Source organism: Rana temporaria, chromosome 9, assembly GCF_905171775.1.
Source record: "Rana temporaria chromosome 9, aRanTem1.1, whole genome shotgun sequence".
Lineage (NCBI taxonomy): Eukaryota > Metazoa > Chordata > Amphibia > Anura > Ranidae > Rana > Rana temporaria.
In genome coordinates, this window is record NC_053497.1 from 104,791,803 (window position 1) to 104,808,977 (window position 17,175).

Consider the following 17,175-nt stretch of genomic DNA (forward strand, 5'->3'; position numbering starts at 1 on the left):
GTATGTCACTGTTTGCTAATCTATATATTGTAAATAGAAGTTTTCTGTAGAGTGTGCCCAAAGTCTTTATAATATTTCATGATTCACTGCAGGTCTGGTCAGTGTTTTAAAAAGTTCCTCTATTTTACACATGGCATGGCATGGGGGTCACAGCACCGCCTGTCCATTCTGCTTTAGCACCATTGGGACCCCATGCCATGCCATGTGTAAAATAGAGGAACTCTTTAAATCACAGACCAGACCTGCAGTCCAGGCTGAGTAAGGCCTCAGAGCACATGGCATTACTGTCTGTATTTAACTGCTTGATGGGCTTATTTTGGGCCTGGCTGGTTCACATGTATGTGTTTTGGCGGCCCACATTTGCGCAGGCACAGCAGCCCATTCATTTGAATGGGCCGACAATGCCTGTGTTTCCTGCAAAGAAAAGCGCATGCCTCATGTAATAGGCTGCACACACGGCACGCCTATGCCCATCAAGCACTGAAATACAGCACTGTCTGTCCATTCTGCTGTCTGCTGTGACTTATCTGCAGTTCCCGCACTGTCAAACTTGCTGCATTTTTAGACGTTTAGGTCACGCTTTTAAAAACACAGTGCGTTTGTGTGCGCAAGAACTGCAGGTAAGTAGCATGGTGCAAAAGCAGAATGGATTTCAAGGCAACTGTATTTTTAAAATGCTGAATGCACCTTTTTTCTGCAGGAAACGAAGGCATGGCAGCCCATTCAAATCAATGGGCTGCTGTGCCTATACAAATGAGGGCCGCCAAAACATACATGTGAACCAGCCAGGCCCAAAATAAGCTGGAGGGGGGCCCAAAAAAAATGTTTGCCCAGGGCCCAAACCATATTAAAGACGGCCCTGTATACAAGTACAGTAACTGTGCAAAAAAATGTAGTCAGGTGTGAAGAAAAGATATTAAAGTAAGAATGCTTTCCAAAATGTAAATTTGAGTGTGTGTATATATATAAGTGCGTATGTATATGTTGGTGCCAGTCCGGCCACATGAAAAATGAGTTCTGTGCTCATTCATGGACAGAGCAGTCATGTGACCCTATGCAGATTGTAATGTGTGCAGACAGACATCCCCATCATCTGACTCACCGGATCCCTGGACTCATGCAGATGGATCCTCCCCATCCCTGGACTCCTTGAACAGACTTCACCACCGGTACCCTGAGCAACCTCTGCTAGTCAACCTAGCAGCCTGAGGCTCACCAACGGGGGGGGGGGGGGGGCAGAGGGACAGTTGGGAGGCAGTGTCACAGGTGGTGTGCAGAAGGACAGAAGGACAAGAGGGGGGCAGTGTTAAAGGAGAGGGTCCATCCAGACCAGTCAGGCTTCATACCAGGTAGAGCAACTAGCACTAACATTAGAAGGCTCTTTCTGAATTTACAGGCACCAATAGACAACGAGGGCTCTAGAGCGGTGCTGTCACTTGACGCGGCAAAGGCCTTCGATAGCCTAGAATGGACGTATTTATGGAAAGTGCTAGAAAATTTTGGCTTCGGACCTCTCTTCATTAGCTGGGTTAGATTACTGTATAGGGAACCAAGAGCTAAAGTTAGAATAAACAACGAGTTGTCAGAAGTGTTCCACTTGGAGAGAGGGACGAGACAGGGGTGTCCTCTGTCCCCCCTTTTGTTTGCCCTTGCTATGGAGCCCCTGGCTATTATGGCTAGGTCGAGGGCGGACATAAGGGGGTTCGGAAGGCAGATGGGGGAAGACAGGATTGCATTATTCGCAGACGATGTTCTGTTTTTCCTAGGGGACCTGGGAATATCACTAGACAGAGTGATGAAAATGGTCGGGGAATTTGGACAGTTCTCAGGCCTTACTATCAATTGGAAAAAATCTGCCTTGTTACCATTGGATCCACTCGGTCCCCAGACATTCCCAGGCATCTCACAATTGAGTGTGGTCACCAAACTAAAATATCTAGGGATTTGGGTTATGAAGGATGTCACGCAATATGCAAACCTCAATATTTCCCCACTCTTACTTAAATTAAAACAAAAATGTGATATATGGAAACGTCTACCGCTGTCGGTAGCAGGACGCTGCAATTTAATAAAAATGATATGGCAGCCACAGATACTATACCTGCTCCATAACTCTCCGATCTGGCTAGGGCAAACGTGGTTTAAGAAAATAGAGACGCTATTCAGAGAACTAATATGGAAGGGGGGTCAAGCCAGGATCAGCTTACAAACATTACAACTGCCTGTAAAAGAGGGGGGCATGGAGGTTCCACACCCAAGACTATACTTTGTGGCAGCTCAGCTGCAACATCTGGCGGGTTGTGGAACCACAGAGCCAGAAAATCCCAACAGCCGACTGCTGCTAACAGGGAATCCCCATAGGTTACTCGTGGAAGCCTTAGAGGCAGACTTTTTTTTCTATAAATGCCCGACGACAAAATTGGTGAGCAAAATATGGCAGACAGCAAAGGTGCTATTGGGGTATGTCGGGGTAACAGAATTTTCTCCCTTATGGAGTAACAAAAATTTACAGGAAGTAATGAAGATAGAGAAACCAGGGGAGTGGGAGAGTCAGGATATAAACCGGCTAATACACCTGTTCGAGGGAGATACCATAAAATCATTCCTTGATCTGACAAGGGAATATAACATTCCAAATAAGACATTTTATAAATATCTTCAGGTGCGCCATGACATCCAATCACAATTTGCCTCACAGGCACTTATTTGGACCCAAATTCCCGCCCTCCTCAGATTAATCAAGGCAAGAACAACGAAAGGCCTAATTTCAACAATGTACACCATTCTGGGGGTGAAAGCAATAAGTAGAGCGGGCCCCAATAAGAGCAGAGAAGGGTGGGAAAGGGACGTCGGGACAGTAACCCCTGAACAGTGGGACAAGATCCTGCATCGAGGAGTTTTGGTCTCGATAGCTCCAGCACAGAGACTGTCCCACCTGTTCTTATTGCACAGGGTATATTATACCCCCCAAAAATTGTTCAAATTAGGGTGGAGGCAAAACAATGAATGCCCAGGATGTAGGGCTAAAGGAGATTTCCTACACATGGTTTGGAGGTGCCCCAAGCTTTACACCTATTGGAGGGAGATAACTGAGAGGATCAATAGGGTTTTTTGATCTTCCCTCGACCCAATTGCGATGACCTGCCTGCTAGGATGCATGGAGGACAATCAAGTTCCACCTGGTAACCTGGAAACAATACGGAGATGCCTATTCCAGGCACGCAAGATAATAGCTCAAAAATGGCAAGCACATGCCCCCCCCATCTGTAGAAAATTGGGTAGCGACCATTAACCTAACCATCTCCAGCGAAAGAGTGAGTTTTACCAGACAAGGGAACTATGGGAAATTTGTGAGACTGTGGGGACCCTGGCTGAGAGATCCTTGTGGGGGGAGCTAGTGGCGGAGATGCCCTGGCTCACCGGGACCCCACCTCCTCTACCAATAAGGGATCACTGCGGTCCAACTGCTAAGTCATCTCCAACGAGGAGACTTCTAGGGGGGGCCCCAGCTAAAACGCTCCGCAGCCAGACTTTCCCCGCCAAGGACTCAATGAGGTATTGAGTTCACCAGACTGACGCACTCGTCGCTTAGGACAGGAAGCGACGGTGGCTGCACGCTCTCTAGGATTGGGGGAGGGAGGGGGGGCAGGGAGACACAAGGCAATAGACACAAGGGGGAACATTGGGAAGAAGGCAAGCCCTGTTGTATTAACGCAATAGAATTTCCTTCCACACGGTACAAGGTTAATGTTTTCTTTTCATTGTCTTACTTTGTAATTAGGCCAACTGTATCTGTTAATCACTGAATTAAGAAAAGCAAATAAAAACAAATGTATAAAAAAAAAAAAAAAAAAAAAAAAAAAAAAAAAAGGAGAGGGGCAGAGTGACAGGAAAGGGGCAGTGTGACAGGAGAGAAGGGGGGCGGCGTGACAGGAGAGGAGCGGGGGCGGCGTGACAGGAGAGGAGGGGGGGCAGCGGGACAGGAGAGGAGGGGGGGCGTGACAGGAGAGGAGGGGGGGGCGTGACAGGAGAGGAGGGGGGGCGGCGTGACAGGAGAGGAGGGGGGGCAGCATGACAGGAGAGGAGGGAGGGGGGCGGCGTGACAGGAGTGGAGGAGGGGGCGGCTTCAGAGACTGTAGCGAGAACTGGTTGGGGACAAGGGGAGGAAATCTGGACCAATATCGGTACAGTTCTGACCGATAAAAAAATGTGAATATCGGCACCCGATAAATACTTGCAAAAGATGACAAAATCCAACAGAGTAAATATAAAATAGGTGACAGGCTATTTGTGCAGCATTCCAACACCTTCAGAGAACCCAGTTCCTTCTGTTACCTTCATGGAGAATGAAAAGACTGATTGCCAGCTTGAATTGTCCCCCTGAAATACTAGTACACTGGGGGGTTCTGCTAGGTTAACCCAACATTTTACCATTTTACTTCGATTTCCCTTCTAAAAAATGTTTTTCTTTGTCTGAATTTCTCACTTCCTGTTCCTCCTCAGTAAGCTGTTCTGGCTGACTAACCCCCCCCCCCCCGCCAAAACAGCTTGGATGATGGGGGCAAGCTTACTGAGGAGAAACAGGAAGTGATAAATTCAGACAAACACCAACATAAAACAATGCTACACAGTATATCGTAGTTGCTCCTCCCCTCTCTTATAATCCTCCGATAATTTCCTCCCTCTCCCCTCTCTTATATTCCTACGATAAAGTCCCCTGCACTGAGCGAACATCCAGGACTTTTCCCCATCCTAACAGGCTGGCATCTGTTGTGAGAACCTTCCATATTCTTGGAGGAAACTGCTTCCCTGACTAAAGTTCTAGGTTGGATCTACCACTCTATGGGGAGCCTGGCTTTGAATGTCTGATGTATGGGATGGTTCAAGGACTGTATCGGTTTGTTCCATACTGCTAGAATAGTGAGTTGCAATGATCTGGAGTAAAAATGGGTATATGGAACAGCCTTAAAGGTGGTAACCACTAGACCAATGACCCTCACCCTCATGCAGACATGAGAGGGCTTCCCCTGTGCCCAGGGATGGACCGGGACAGAAATTTGGCCCTGGACTTCATCCAGACTGGCCCACTTTGACAGGTCTCTCCCATGGCGGCCAGACAACTCCCGCACCGCCCCCCCGCCACCCAAGCCCCCTCTCCCCTTTCACTAGCCGTTCTACTTTATTAGAGTAGAACTGCTGGTACTGGTACTCTTATAGGCGATACCAGTGGGGAAGCTAGACATTATTTCACCCAAATCAGTTCGGTGCCCCCCTTATGGTTCAAGATTAGGCAGAAGTGAGAAACTCCCAGGCCATAGCTGTTGAGTCAGCTGTCTGTTCCCTCCCCCCATGCTCCTCTGGTCCTCCCCCTGCTTCTTTGTTACCCCCAGGTGAGCGCTGCAGGGAGGAAGAGACAGAGGAGTGGAGGGGGGCAGCAGTCCGCTGTCACTGAAGCCGGCCCACTGAGCCATCGGCCCACCGGGAAACTCCCTTGTGGTCCCAATGGCCAGTCCATCCCTGCAGGCTGTGCCTGAAGGACTTGGGTATAAGCGCATAGTACAGAAGTTCATCCAGTGTCTAACATCGGGCCCAGGTACTCCAATCTATGAGATGGGTCCGGCAACAAACTTCCTCAGACTGAGGTTCCAAGTGAAGCTCTGAAGAGTCTGCTCCGTTTGTTGGATATTGGCTGGCTATTCTTTAGAAACTAATGAGAGATGCGTTTTTGATGCACTTCTGAAAAGTGTGCCAAAGATCCAGCATACTGAACTTTTAAAAAGGCAGCACTCCCAATGTGCACTGGAGTGAAGAGTCCCATAGGATTTAAAGGGATACATTGTTCATGCATTTTTCTTCTTTTTTTACCCCCAAACCCAGATCAGTGTGAAAGGGTCCTTACAGAGGTTTAACATGACATCCACTGCACTCTGTTACAGTGTCAACAGACATATCTCCAAAATGGGGACTTACATAACGGAAGAACAGAAAGAGGGAGTTTAACTCTTCTCTAAAAATGTTATGTTTTGGTTGAAGTAGGGCTTTAAGGAAGACACAAATAAAAGTAAAGTAGATCATATCTTTAAAAGGAGGCACAAGCAACAATGTACACCTAACAAGTCTGGTCAGTCAACTCTTCGGCTCTGTTCACACCTAGGTATACATTGCTCTCTATGGAGATGGTTCACATCTCCACGCCGAAACGCTGCACGCCTGAAGCTCAAAACAAGTCCCGGACCCTTTTTTTCAGGCGGCTTCGGCGTTCGGCGTAGGAGATGTGGACCTGGGGTAAGGCTGCATTCACAATCGCGGCGTTTTGTCGCCGCAAATCGCGGTACAAAATGCCGCAATTTGTCGCCGCAATTTGCGGGACAAAACGCCGCGATTAGGTACGCCAAGGTGTGAATGCAGCCTTCAAGGCTGCCCAGCACTCCCTGTGAGTGACAGAACCTTCTCTTCAAACCACCCAACTTCAGATCACACACACACACACGTAATGGAATCTTTTTCTTTTCCTTCAAAGAAAGGCAACAATATTACAAGTAAAATACATATAAAGACAAGGCAACGAAGCAGTTTCTGTGACTCACTAACCTTCCGTTGAGCCACAGCATCCTCCAGTTCTTTCAGTTCTTCAGTTGCCTTTAGGATCTGCTGCTCTGAATTTACTATTTCCTGTTGCAGTTCGGACAACTTTACTTGTGCTGAAAAAAAAAACACACACACACACACACACACAAAATAAAATACATTTTACACCAAATTATATTTAAATGTAGTAGGAAGGGCAGATAATCAAATTAAACCACATTGGACCAGTATTTTAAAGGAGAGAGGCAACTAGTTTGAAGCCAACAATGCCATAGGCCACTTTCACACTGAGGCGCTTTACAGGCGTTTTTGCGATAAACTTTGCGCCTGTAAGCTGCCTGTTCTGCAGTACACCGCTCCTCCACCACCCCTTGAAATGAATGGACGTGGCTTTCAAAGCGCCTTAAAAGCGATTTGAAAGCAGCACTAAGTGGGTGCTTTATAACCCCTTTTTAACCCCTTCTGGGGGTTAAAAGACCAGCCATATGAGTAAGGCCACTATGTGCAAGCACAGCAAGTTCAAGGCCTTCATTAAAAAGGCTGTGCGGTACCAAGTAGAGCCGCACAATAACGATTTCCAAAGCTGGAATGCAGACTTGTAAAATTAGTGAAAGGTTCACTCACTTCAACAAAATGAGAGAAACTGTGAACACTTTTCCAGTGCAGGTTAGACATACAATGACACCACTAATTGTTATAATAGGCTTGACATCTCTGTGTAGAATGTTACCTGTCTCTATATTCTTCTCCCTCTCATTCAGATCTACATCAAGTGTTGTATGGATCCGGGCACGGATTTGCTGATTTTTAATCTGGTCATCTCCATCCACCTCAATCTTTCCCATTTGCATGTGTTGTGTGCGGTCAGGGATAAAACTCTCTTGAGCATACAGGTTCCTCTTATAGCGGGCTTTTCCAATGTAAGGACTTTCACCAGGAGTCTCCTCTGCGTCCATTTCCTACAAGTGTACAGACATTTGCATATTGTAATTTTTAGCTACTGTGGTATTTAGAAGTAAAACTGAAAAGTTATGGGGGCCATGGAAAAGAAAACTGGGAACACTTTCACAATAAAGTATTTGCCTGTTTGGCCCTAAGGAGGGTATATTTTCATAAAATATTATTTTCACATTCTAGGGAGCAGAGATATGAAAGAGAAAGAGGCTTCATTCTTCATCGCAAGTAATGGGAGCACATGGCAGGGAAAAATGTGTGTGCGTGTGTTACATGCAGGCCCTCTGTCCTCTGGGGCCTGGGAACAGCCATACTCATGTTGTACAACGTTTGATAGAGGAGACTGTTCTTCCATTCTACCATCTTAAGTTTACCCACACCACAATCTTTTCTTCCAGATCCAGACGCTTATATTTTCACCATACTTAGGCCACTTTCACATTGAGGAGTTTTTCAAGCGGTACAGCGCTAAAAATAGCGTTGCTATCCCGCCTGAAAAACTCCTTCACTGCAGACTCAATGTGAAAGCCAGAGGGCTTTCACACTGAGGCGATGCGCTGGCGGGAGATAAAAAAATCTTTGGAGCGGTGAGAGGAGCGGCATGTATACCGCTCCTTCCCATGGAAAACCGCGGCAATACCGCCCGCAATGCGCCTCTATAGAGGCCCATTGCGGGCGGTATTAACCCTTTATCGGCCGCTAGCGGGGGTTAATACCGCACCGCTAGCGGTCGATTACCGCGGCAATCCCCGCGGTTATAGCGCTGCTATTTTTTGCGGCGTTATACCGCCACCGCGGCTCCCGCCCCAGTCTGAAAGGGGCCTAAATGTTCAGGCAATGGCATCAAACACAGCTTGAAAAATCTCAAAATTAGGTCATGCACACTGCAGCTAAAAAAAAAAAAAACACAACTGCTTTTACCGCCTCTGAGCTTGAAAAAGCGTTTTTGAGGATAAGCATTTTTTTCACAAACACTTCTGGTCAGCTAATTTTTCACTCCTAAATGACCAAAGTGTATTGCAAAATTAGTTCCAGTTTTTACTGCAATCATAATTTTTGCAATTCCCTAAAGGATGTACATTGTGACCTTATTAATTATACAAACACATGAGATTTTATATATTTATTTTTTGATGACATCTTACCTGTAAAATCCTTTTCTTGGATTACATCACGGGACACAGAGCTGGATAGTAATAACTATATGGGTTATAGGCCTACCTTCAGGTGATGGACACTGGCATACCCAAGACAGGAAGTCTTGGGCAGTCTTTGTAGAAAAGCAATAAGTATCCCAAGAAGAGTGGTGGGAGCTCTGTGTCCCGTGATGTACGCCAAGAAAAAGGTTTATACAGGTAAGCTGTTATAAAAATCCTACTTTCTTTTTCGTACATCACGGGACACAAAGCTGGATAGTAATAACTATATGGGATGTCCCAAAGCAATTTCCCTTGAGGGGAGGGAGACACCAAATAAAGCAGGGCGCCATCAGAAGTGAGGACCTATACCGCAGCCTGCAGCACACTGTGCCCAAAGGCGATGTCCTCATGCCCCTTTACATCTAACTGATAGAATTTTTAGTGAATGTATGTACTAAAGACCAGGTTGCATCCTTGCAGACCTGAGCCATGGATCCGCTTGGTTACGCTCTCCCGACAGTAGCAATTCTCAATGAATTCCCAATGTGCTCATCAGATATTTTGGTTACAATTTTGCCCTTTGTGTACTTCATCCTTGAAAATAGTTGTTCACAAATATTTAGATTGTAAGCTCCACGAGCAGCGTCCTCCTATTCCCTCTCTATTGAACGGTGTTGTAATTGTAATGTCCCCCTTTATATTGTAAAGTGCCACACAAACTGTTGGCGCTATACTGTATAAATCCTGAATAATAATATTATTAACAATTATTTATTATTTAATAATAGGTGCTGCCAAAAACTGATGACATGAATAAGGTGCGATTGTGAAGAGTGGGCTATGACTCTTTGGGGAAAAAAAAACGTATAAAAGTCCAATAAAGAGACACTGTAAAATTTTGCTTCGGCTGCATGTTTTCACTTAGAGCCCCTTTTACACTGGGGTGGTGAGGGTGTCGGCGGTAAAGCACCGCTATTTTAAGCGGCGCTTTACCGTCTTTTCGTGGTGCTATTCGGCCGCTATCGGCCAAAAAAGGGTTAAAACCACCAGCGCTGCACATTGATTTCAATGGGCAGGGGCCCTCAAAGATGCGGCTAGCAGGACTTTTTTTACCGTCCTGCCAGCGCACCGCTCCAGTGTGGAAAGCCCTCGAGCTTTCACACTGGAGTGAAAGGAGCGGCTCTTTCAGGGCACTTTGTAGGCACTATTTTTAGTGTTATAGCGCCTGCAAAGCGCCTCACTGTGTAAGGGGTCGAAGTGCAAACACGTTTTTACAAGAAAAGAAAAAAATAAGGGGTTTATGATTTTGTATTGGGCCACATTTATATCGGTCTCGGGCCGAATGCCACCCGTTGCCCAGAGGTTGGACATCCCTGATCCAAGAGCTTTTACAGCTACAAAACATGTTTACCTACCTCTGATCTCATATATCCTAGCGGTTCAAACTTGGCATCTATCTTGTAGAAGGCAAGCTCTTGCTCCAGCTCATATTGCTTCTGGCAGGCACGGGTTAACTCCAGGGTCTTCTGCTTCAGCTGCACAGGAGGAAACATCCAATTATTTTTCATTTTTGGGGGACATACATTAGGGAATTTTTGAAAATGCTCCACAGACAGGCACAGAATAATGGGGGGCAGGCAGAACACATCACATACACCACATAGAACATGCCATATGACGATGAAGTATATATTTGGGGATTTAGTGGTCTAAAGAGTGAAAACACCTCACTGATCTGAGAGTTCAAAGTAGAGCTGATGGGGAGGGCACAAATCAAATGATAGTTTATAGAAAATAGAATAATGGAAAGAAGAAATCCAGTCAGAAACAAAAAAAAGTAAAAAAAAAGGTATCAGTGTTAATGACTACATTCTACTTACAAATTATTTTTTCCTCAGTGTCCCCCCACCCCCACCCTTTATTTTCTGAAACCAAAATAAAATGTGTTATAATCCTGCCCCCGGGCCTGGCATAAACTTTGTTTGCTGCCTGAATACCCTTCTCCTTGTGCATAAACAAGATGACTTTGTATGATGCCTGAACAAGACATGGTCAGAGCTGCTTGCTTTGTATGAAAGATTGCTGACGCTCATGTGATCCCTTGCTTATTTCTGCAGTTAACTAGGTATTCCCATTGTGCGCCCAAATTTAAAAATGTGCCTGGTGTACAGAATATGACAAAAACAAAAATGTGAAGATGGCGGCAACGAAATAAAGGAAAAGGGGACTTGGGGAAAATGTATCAATTTTCAGTGAACAGTCTAAACTGAGTTTTTATGCAGACTGGAATTCTTCTTTGGCAATTATATTCTCTGCTTCCATCAACTTAACTACATCTAAATAATATGGACACGTGACACATGTAGGGTTAAAAAGTACAAACAACGCGGGCAGTCACAAACAATTCTATAAATATCCTGAATTTACATAAAGGTTTTAGCTGTGAGACGCCCTATATATACTGCTGAGGCTTACAGGTTGGCCACATAAAGCACCATTGCACAGCTTGTCACATACATAGTGACGGTGTACCTCACACATGGCATGCAGACCCCCTCTTGGAGAAATCACAGTGCAGAGCTACAGGAGGAAACAGGACAGAAAATGTGAATGAGATTTCATGCAAACACAAAGGATGGCACAGAAAAAGCCACAAACAAGGAGCGTACTAAACCTTAAAGTAACATGGGGGCTACCTTTACACAGGCGTACAAGCTCAAAAGAAGAAAGGCACTGACACATCAGGACACAAGCTGGATGAAGTAGGGAAGAAAAGGTGACAGATTGTTAGAAGATGGACAAGGAGACAATACAGTAAGAGTGCCCACATTTGAGACCAACACAAACGCTGGATTGTTACAGTCAAGATGTCTATTCGTCATCAGCATACACACTCTTTGACCAATGATCTCACAGAAAGAACTCTGTCAAGTGATATTGCTATCCTGATGTGGTGCAGCACTAGTGGAGTTTGTTCTCTGCATACTCAGAGAAAAGCATTCAATTTCACACACAGACTGTTCTACAGCAGCGGTCGCCAACCAGTGGTCTGGACCACTGATGGTCCACGAGAAAATTATGGCAATCCCCAGAGGTTCTGTCACAAATCAACATTGTGGCGGATGTATACTCCCCGATGTTGTTTCCAGTGTTGTTGTCAATGTGTTGAAAGTCAATACTGTCAGCAGGCATTGATACCCAATGCCTCCTCTGTAGTTCCGGCTCCTGTCAACTCAGAGGGAGGTGCCAGGAGTAGTGCAGAGAGCAGGAAGTGAAGGAGGGGACTTTCCAATGGCAGTGCTGATCACAGACTGTGGAAAGGAGCACGGAACTCGAACACAAGGCTGGATAAGGAGGCGAGATCCATCCAGGAGAATGTGTAAGGCAGCAGTGTGATGCAAAGTGCAGAGTGCTGGGTGGGGGGTGTTCAGAGAGACAGAGCACGGTGTTTAAAAAGCAGCTGTGTAATCCAGGTGGAGGGGGAAGAGAGCCAAAGCAATGGGTTTATAAAGGCGTGCAAAATTCATGTTAGTGGTCCACGGGATTCGAAATTGTGAGTTTAATGGTCCGAAAGGTTGACGATCACTGATCTACCGTACAGTTGCTTAAACTGCCATCTCATGAGCAACTTTAATATTACATAGTAACATTGATACAGACACAAGATACAAGATTCATGAACTATTTAGACATGGCAGTCTAAATGTCATAACCACAGCTCAGCAAAATGCTTTCATGGGGAAATATTTTAAGACCCAACAACTGTGACCAAGCACAATCAAACTGCACTACTGACATTTCTTTGTGTCACCGGTAGGATAGCTCAGTCTGGTTGCCAGTCCATCGCAATGCCAAAATCCAACAAATATGCAGACAGGATAAGTGTTATGTGCCCAGGTTGTGCCAGGTAAAGCAGAAGGGACAGGGAGTTGCACTTCTACTGCATATACATGCAGCCCTAAAAGTGAACATGTAGAATATGGACAAGGTTTTATTTTCAGCTAGCAGTAAATGAGCTTTAAAACAAGCCCTCACTGACCTCTGTAGCGGAAGGCAATCTGACAAAATTAATCCTCATAGCAGAGGCACTAAAGAGGTTCAAATTCTCGCATCGCTTAGCCAATCCCACTCCCCCACCAGACCATCTCCTTGGTGTTTACATTGGAAATTAGAATGTAGAAAGGCTGCCAAGTCTCTGCTGGGAGGAGGCAGTTTTAGTGATGCATTTGGATTACAGAGCTGTATTATTCTTTAGCCATTTAGAATTAAAATAGTTTAAATGCTTTTTACTTGAATGCATTCCCTGCATCAAGATCAAAAAATGTTTCACCATTTGTCGTCGTCGTCCCCCTACCCGGCTGCATCTCTTCACTCTCCTGCTCTTATAGGATCCTCTGAGAGAACATCTACAGGGGTCATCAGCCGAAGGGTGCCAATGAGATGACAGCGTCAGCGAAGCTCCGCCCTGGCGTTTGATCTCTGTAGATACCGGTGATCCGACAATATGGTTCCGGCTATCGAGATGGTTCCTGTAAGGATTGCACAGGCGCAATCCTTGCCGACGGAAATCTCCGAACCTCGGCCGGCATCCAGGGCGACGTGGAATTTGAGGAAAGTGGCCAGTCGGCCTCACGTCCTTGCTTCGCTCGGATGGCTCGTTGTGCTCGCTTGGCCTCCTGGCTCTTTTTTTAACATCTTTCAATCCGCGGGGATGTTACGGAATGAGCCTGGATGCTGGCCAAGGTTCGGAGATTTCCATCAGCAAGGATTGCGCCTGCGCAGTCCTTACAGGAACCATCTCGATAGGGGAACCTTAACGACAAGTCACCGGCACCCTCCAGCTAACAAGCTGTGCAGATACCAGCACCTTCTGGCTGGTGATCCCTGTAAATGGGGGACAGTGAGATCCACAATATCGGGTGAATGAATAATACAATTAAGCTGAATGGATGGATGGTTTTAACTAAAGCCGTTTGTTACGTTTATCTTGTAAGTATGTAATTGTAAGCACTTTGAACCAAAAAATGGAGAGCACAAATTTTTGATGCGTTCGTTTTGTTTGTTACTTGCACGACTGGAGTTGATTAAGCAGGTCCCTTTTAACCCGATGATACTGGCCGATTGTGATGCCTGAATATGGAGAAATGTAACCCTGATGTTTTCGTTAAGGTGCTTTTAGAGCTCCTGTAATGTAAGAGATCTATCTACTGTATACTGAAGGTAAAAATTTGGGCTGGCACATGGTGGAGGAAGAGGCAGCTGGTTCTTGGGACACACGGCACATATTTTGTTTTGAAGAGTGTCACAGTTTTTTACATTTGACACGTCTGGACTGTGGGACTGCACTCTATGCCTTTCGCTTATTAATTACATGTACATTTTTTGTATGAGGATTGAATTGCATATTGTTTTTGGATTATATTTTTGTTTGTATTGCAGCCTTTATATTTGAACACATAGGTCACATGTGTTTTTACGCACAGTATTAATTTGGGATAGCGCTGCATTTTTAACTAGTGGCTATTAGCATTGCTGATCATTACAAATAGAGATTTCTTAAAGATTGGTGACATTGCAGCAAGTCACTGCAATGCAATGTTCAGATAAGCAGGAACAAATCCCTTATCAGTGGTCATTTCTATTGAAAGATCGGTTCCACAAAAAAAAAAGATGTCTCACCAAGAAAATAGTCAACAAGATATCTACCTGTCCTAGATGCCACTTCCAGGCTGTTCTCCCCTGAATGGCTAACAGGAACATGTTGCACAAACAAAAAGGTATGTGCTATGTTTAATGAGCTAAGCTGGGACTAGTAGAATTTCAAACAATTTATACAAATTTCTTTAGGAAAAATTTGTACGAAAATTGTCATAACATCTGAAAGTCTTTCAAAAGACTTTGCTTTTAACATTTAATTTTAGAATGAACGAACTTCACTAAAAGAAAAACACATACACTGTTAGACATGCGAAAAGCGGAGAAAATGTTTCCATCCTCCTCCTTCAAATGTTCTGGTCACTGTTGTCGAAAACGAATGGCGATTTGACCCCACTAATGATTATAATGAATGAATGTTTTTACAACAAAAATGTTGAACGAAATCCTACCCAGCTTTAATGCTTATTACTGTCCCGAAGTGAAACCATATACAGCCTGATCTTTGGCCCAATTCACACAAAAGTGTCAAGCACATGCTTCTCGTAAAGAGGGGTTTCTAAATGCTTTCTCCATTGCACATTATCTCTACTGTAGATATGAAATCATATAATTATATTCTAATTTTATCTGTATCTGCAAATATCTCAAAGTATTTACAAAAATACATGCATGGCATGCAGAAAAAAAAATGCACCATGCATTACAAAATAAAAAGATCATTGAACACATTTGGAATATGTAAAACTTGGTGGCTGGGATGCACAAAACCAACTTACTGAAAAATAAATAAAAAATTTGAATGTAATAGTGTTTCTTCAGCCAGTGGTAGAAACAGATTTGTCTCTGGTAACAGGTAGAAACCTTCTGTCACACTTGAACAGACAAACTACAGTTCTTCCATCTGTACAGTATGTAATGGCAGGACAGTGTTCTCCACTTGTAACAATATTGTAAAAATAAGGGGAAGGTTTAATAGAATAGAGCAAAGTCTGAACCTCACAGTTATAGTGTCACTTGATATTTTAAATGGGGGAGGCAGAGCCACTACAACAGGCCTAGGGTACTATGAGTCTCAGCCATAACATCTGCCTTGTCCATGCTGTGTGACTGCCAGGATTCCTATCCTTACAAAACACCAAATAGGACTAGAAATGGGGGGCAAAGTATCAAAATCAGCAAGGAGCAGTGGTCCATTCTGATAACTGTACAGTTGAGGCTGGGTAGGGAAAGCCCTTTAAACTTCACACAGACACAAGTCCAAACAAAATGGTTCGGCCTCAGGGACAGGATATTTTACATATGAAGTCTGCTTTAGACTGCATATAGGGTTATGTGCATCCCAAAATGTAAATGTCAGTGCAAAAGTATCACACCAAGAGAATGCTACTTGCAGAGGAAATTGCTTTTTCTGCCTGAATAAAATCACATGAAATCCTGAGAAGACAGAAACAAAATGAGTAACATTTTCATTACTACACACTATACGATTTACCTGGTACATACTCTGAAATCTAGTGACTTTATGAAAAAAAAACACACATAACACAGTAAAGCCAAGAGTGGCTATTAAGGATTTTCAATGTGGCCAATAATACTCTATTAAAAAAAAAAAGAAAAAAGGGAAGGAAGGAGGGAAGCATACACTTTGCCCTGTGTTTTTTGAAAACCAGAACATTTGATGGTATCCACAGAGAAAACAGAATTCAGCCAATGCTGTGTCTCGTCCCAACTCCCTACAGTCAGAGAGCCATCCAATCAAAAGGCAACATCCCACAACCTTCAACAAACAGAACAGATATACAGGGTGATCCATAAATGTGTCCAACTTATTATTCACTTATTACAAGGTCAATGACATTAACTGAGAGGATGCAAGTCCTATGACAAGATGGTCCAGTCGTGGACCTTTGGTAAATTTCAACATATGCACCAGCATTAGCAACACATTTCTCTAGGGGGCGTTGAATGTTCTGCCTGGCCCTTTGCAAGATTTTGCTTGGGACTTTCCCATACTCCCCTCGAATTACCGCTTAGAAATTGGTTAAATTCTGAGGTTTCCTACACTTTCTCTTTAGGCTGTGATGTTCACACTGTTGCATGATTGATCCGACTTTGCCCTGCGATTTTTAATGTCTGACTTCCATGAATGGCATCTGAGTCTGGTATGAATTTTAAGAGAAACCTCCATGCCAAAAAAAGAATATACAATTAAAAGTGGGTTCTCCGTCATGGCTAGAAAAGTGGTGGCTAAGGTATGGATGAGAACAATTGCCCCGACCCTACAGGATTGGAAAAGGGAGGTGAACAACACCCTGCCATACAGAAAGTTTATATACACGCACTGGGGCAGGCCGCAGTTCTCCAGTGTATGGGATAGATGGCTAGAAGACGGAGAAACATGCACAACGTAACAATCAGACGTGCATGAGCTATGGGTTACTGTTTGCGGCTGGAAGGGTGGGAATGTGGGAGGTGCAGGGCCCAGTGCCCCTTGGGCCAAGACAAGGGTATACGTGTAGTCGATGGAGTGTACTCATGCAGTAAGACTGGGAGGTAGTTCTGTGTAGACTGGAAAGAACATGTAGACATGCTTACACTGTATAACTGTACATGTATGTTGTTTATACTGTCGTATATGTATGTATCTCATTTTTTGCATCTCAATAAACATTGAATTCTTGATTTAAAAAAAAAAAGTGGGGTCTCCGTGTGACGTCCCCCGGATGGCCACGCCCCATGGCTATAAGAAATGGCAGACACCGGACCTGACATAACAGCGAGAGGCAGCATCAGAGGAAGATGACACAGAGCTACGACGGGGGACATTCTTCATTTT

The 17,175-nt window shown here is 44.5% G+C and overlaps 1 protein-coding gene across 2 annotated transcripts in view; it reads right to left on the bottom strand.

Moving 5' to 3' along the window:
• The window catches only part of CNTRL (centriolin), a 153,110-nt gene that overhangs the window by 113,300 nt on the left and 22,635 nt on the right, over positions 1 to 17,175 (bottom strand). For both annotated transcript variants that reach the window (XM_040324045.1, XM_040324044.1), the window contains exons 8-10: positions 10,097 to 10,216; positions 7,319 to 7,547; positions 6,592 to 6,701 (exon numbers count right to left, since the gene is read on the bottom strand). In XM_040324045.1, the coding sequence (XP_040179979.1) occupies positions 6,592 to 6,701; positions 7,319 to 7,547; positions 10,097 to 10,216 (459 nt within the window). The remainder of the gene's footprint in view (positions 1 to 6,591; positions 6,702 to 7,318; positions 7,548 to 10,096; positions 10,217 to 17,175) is intronic.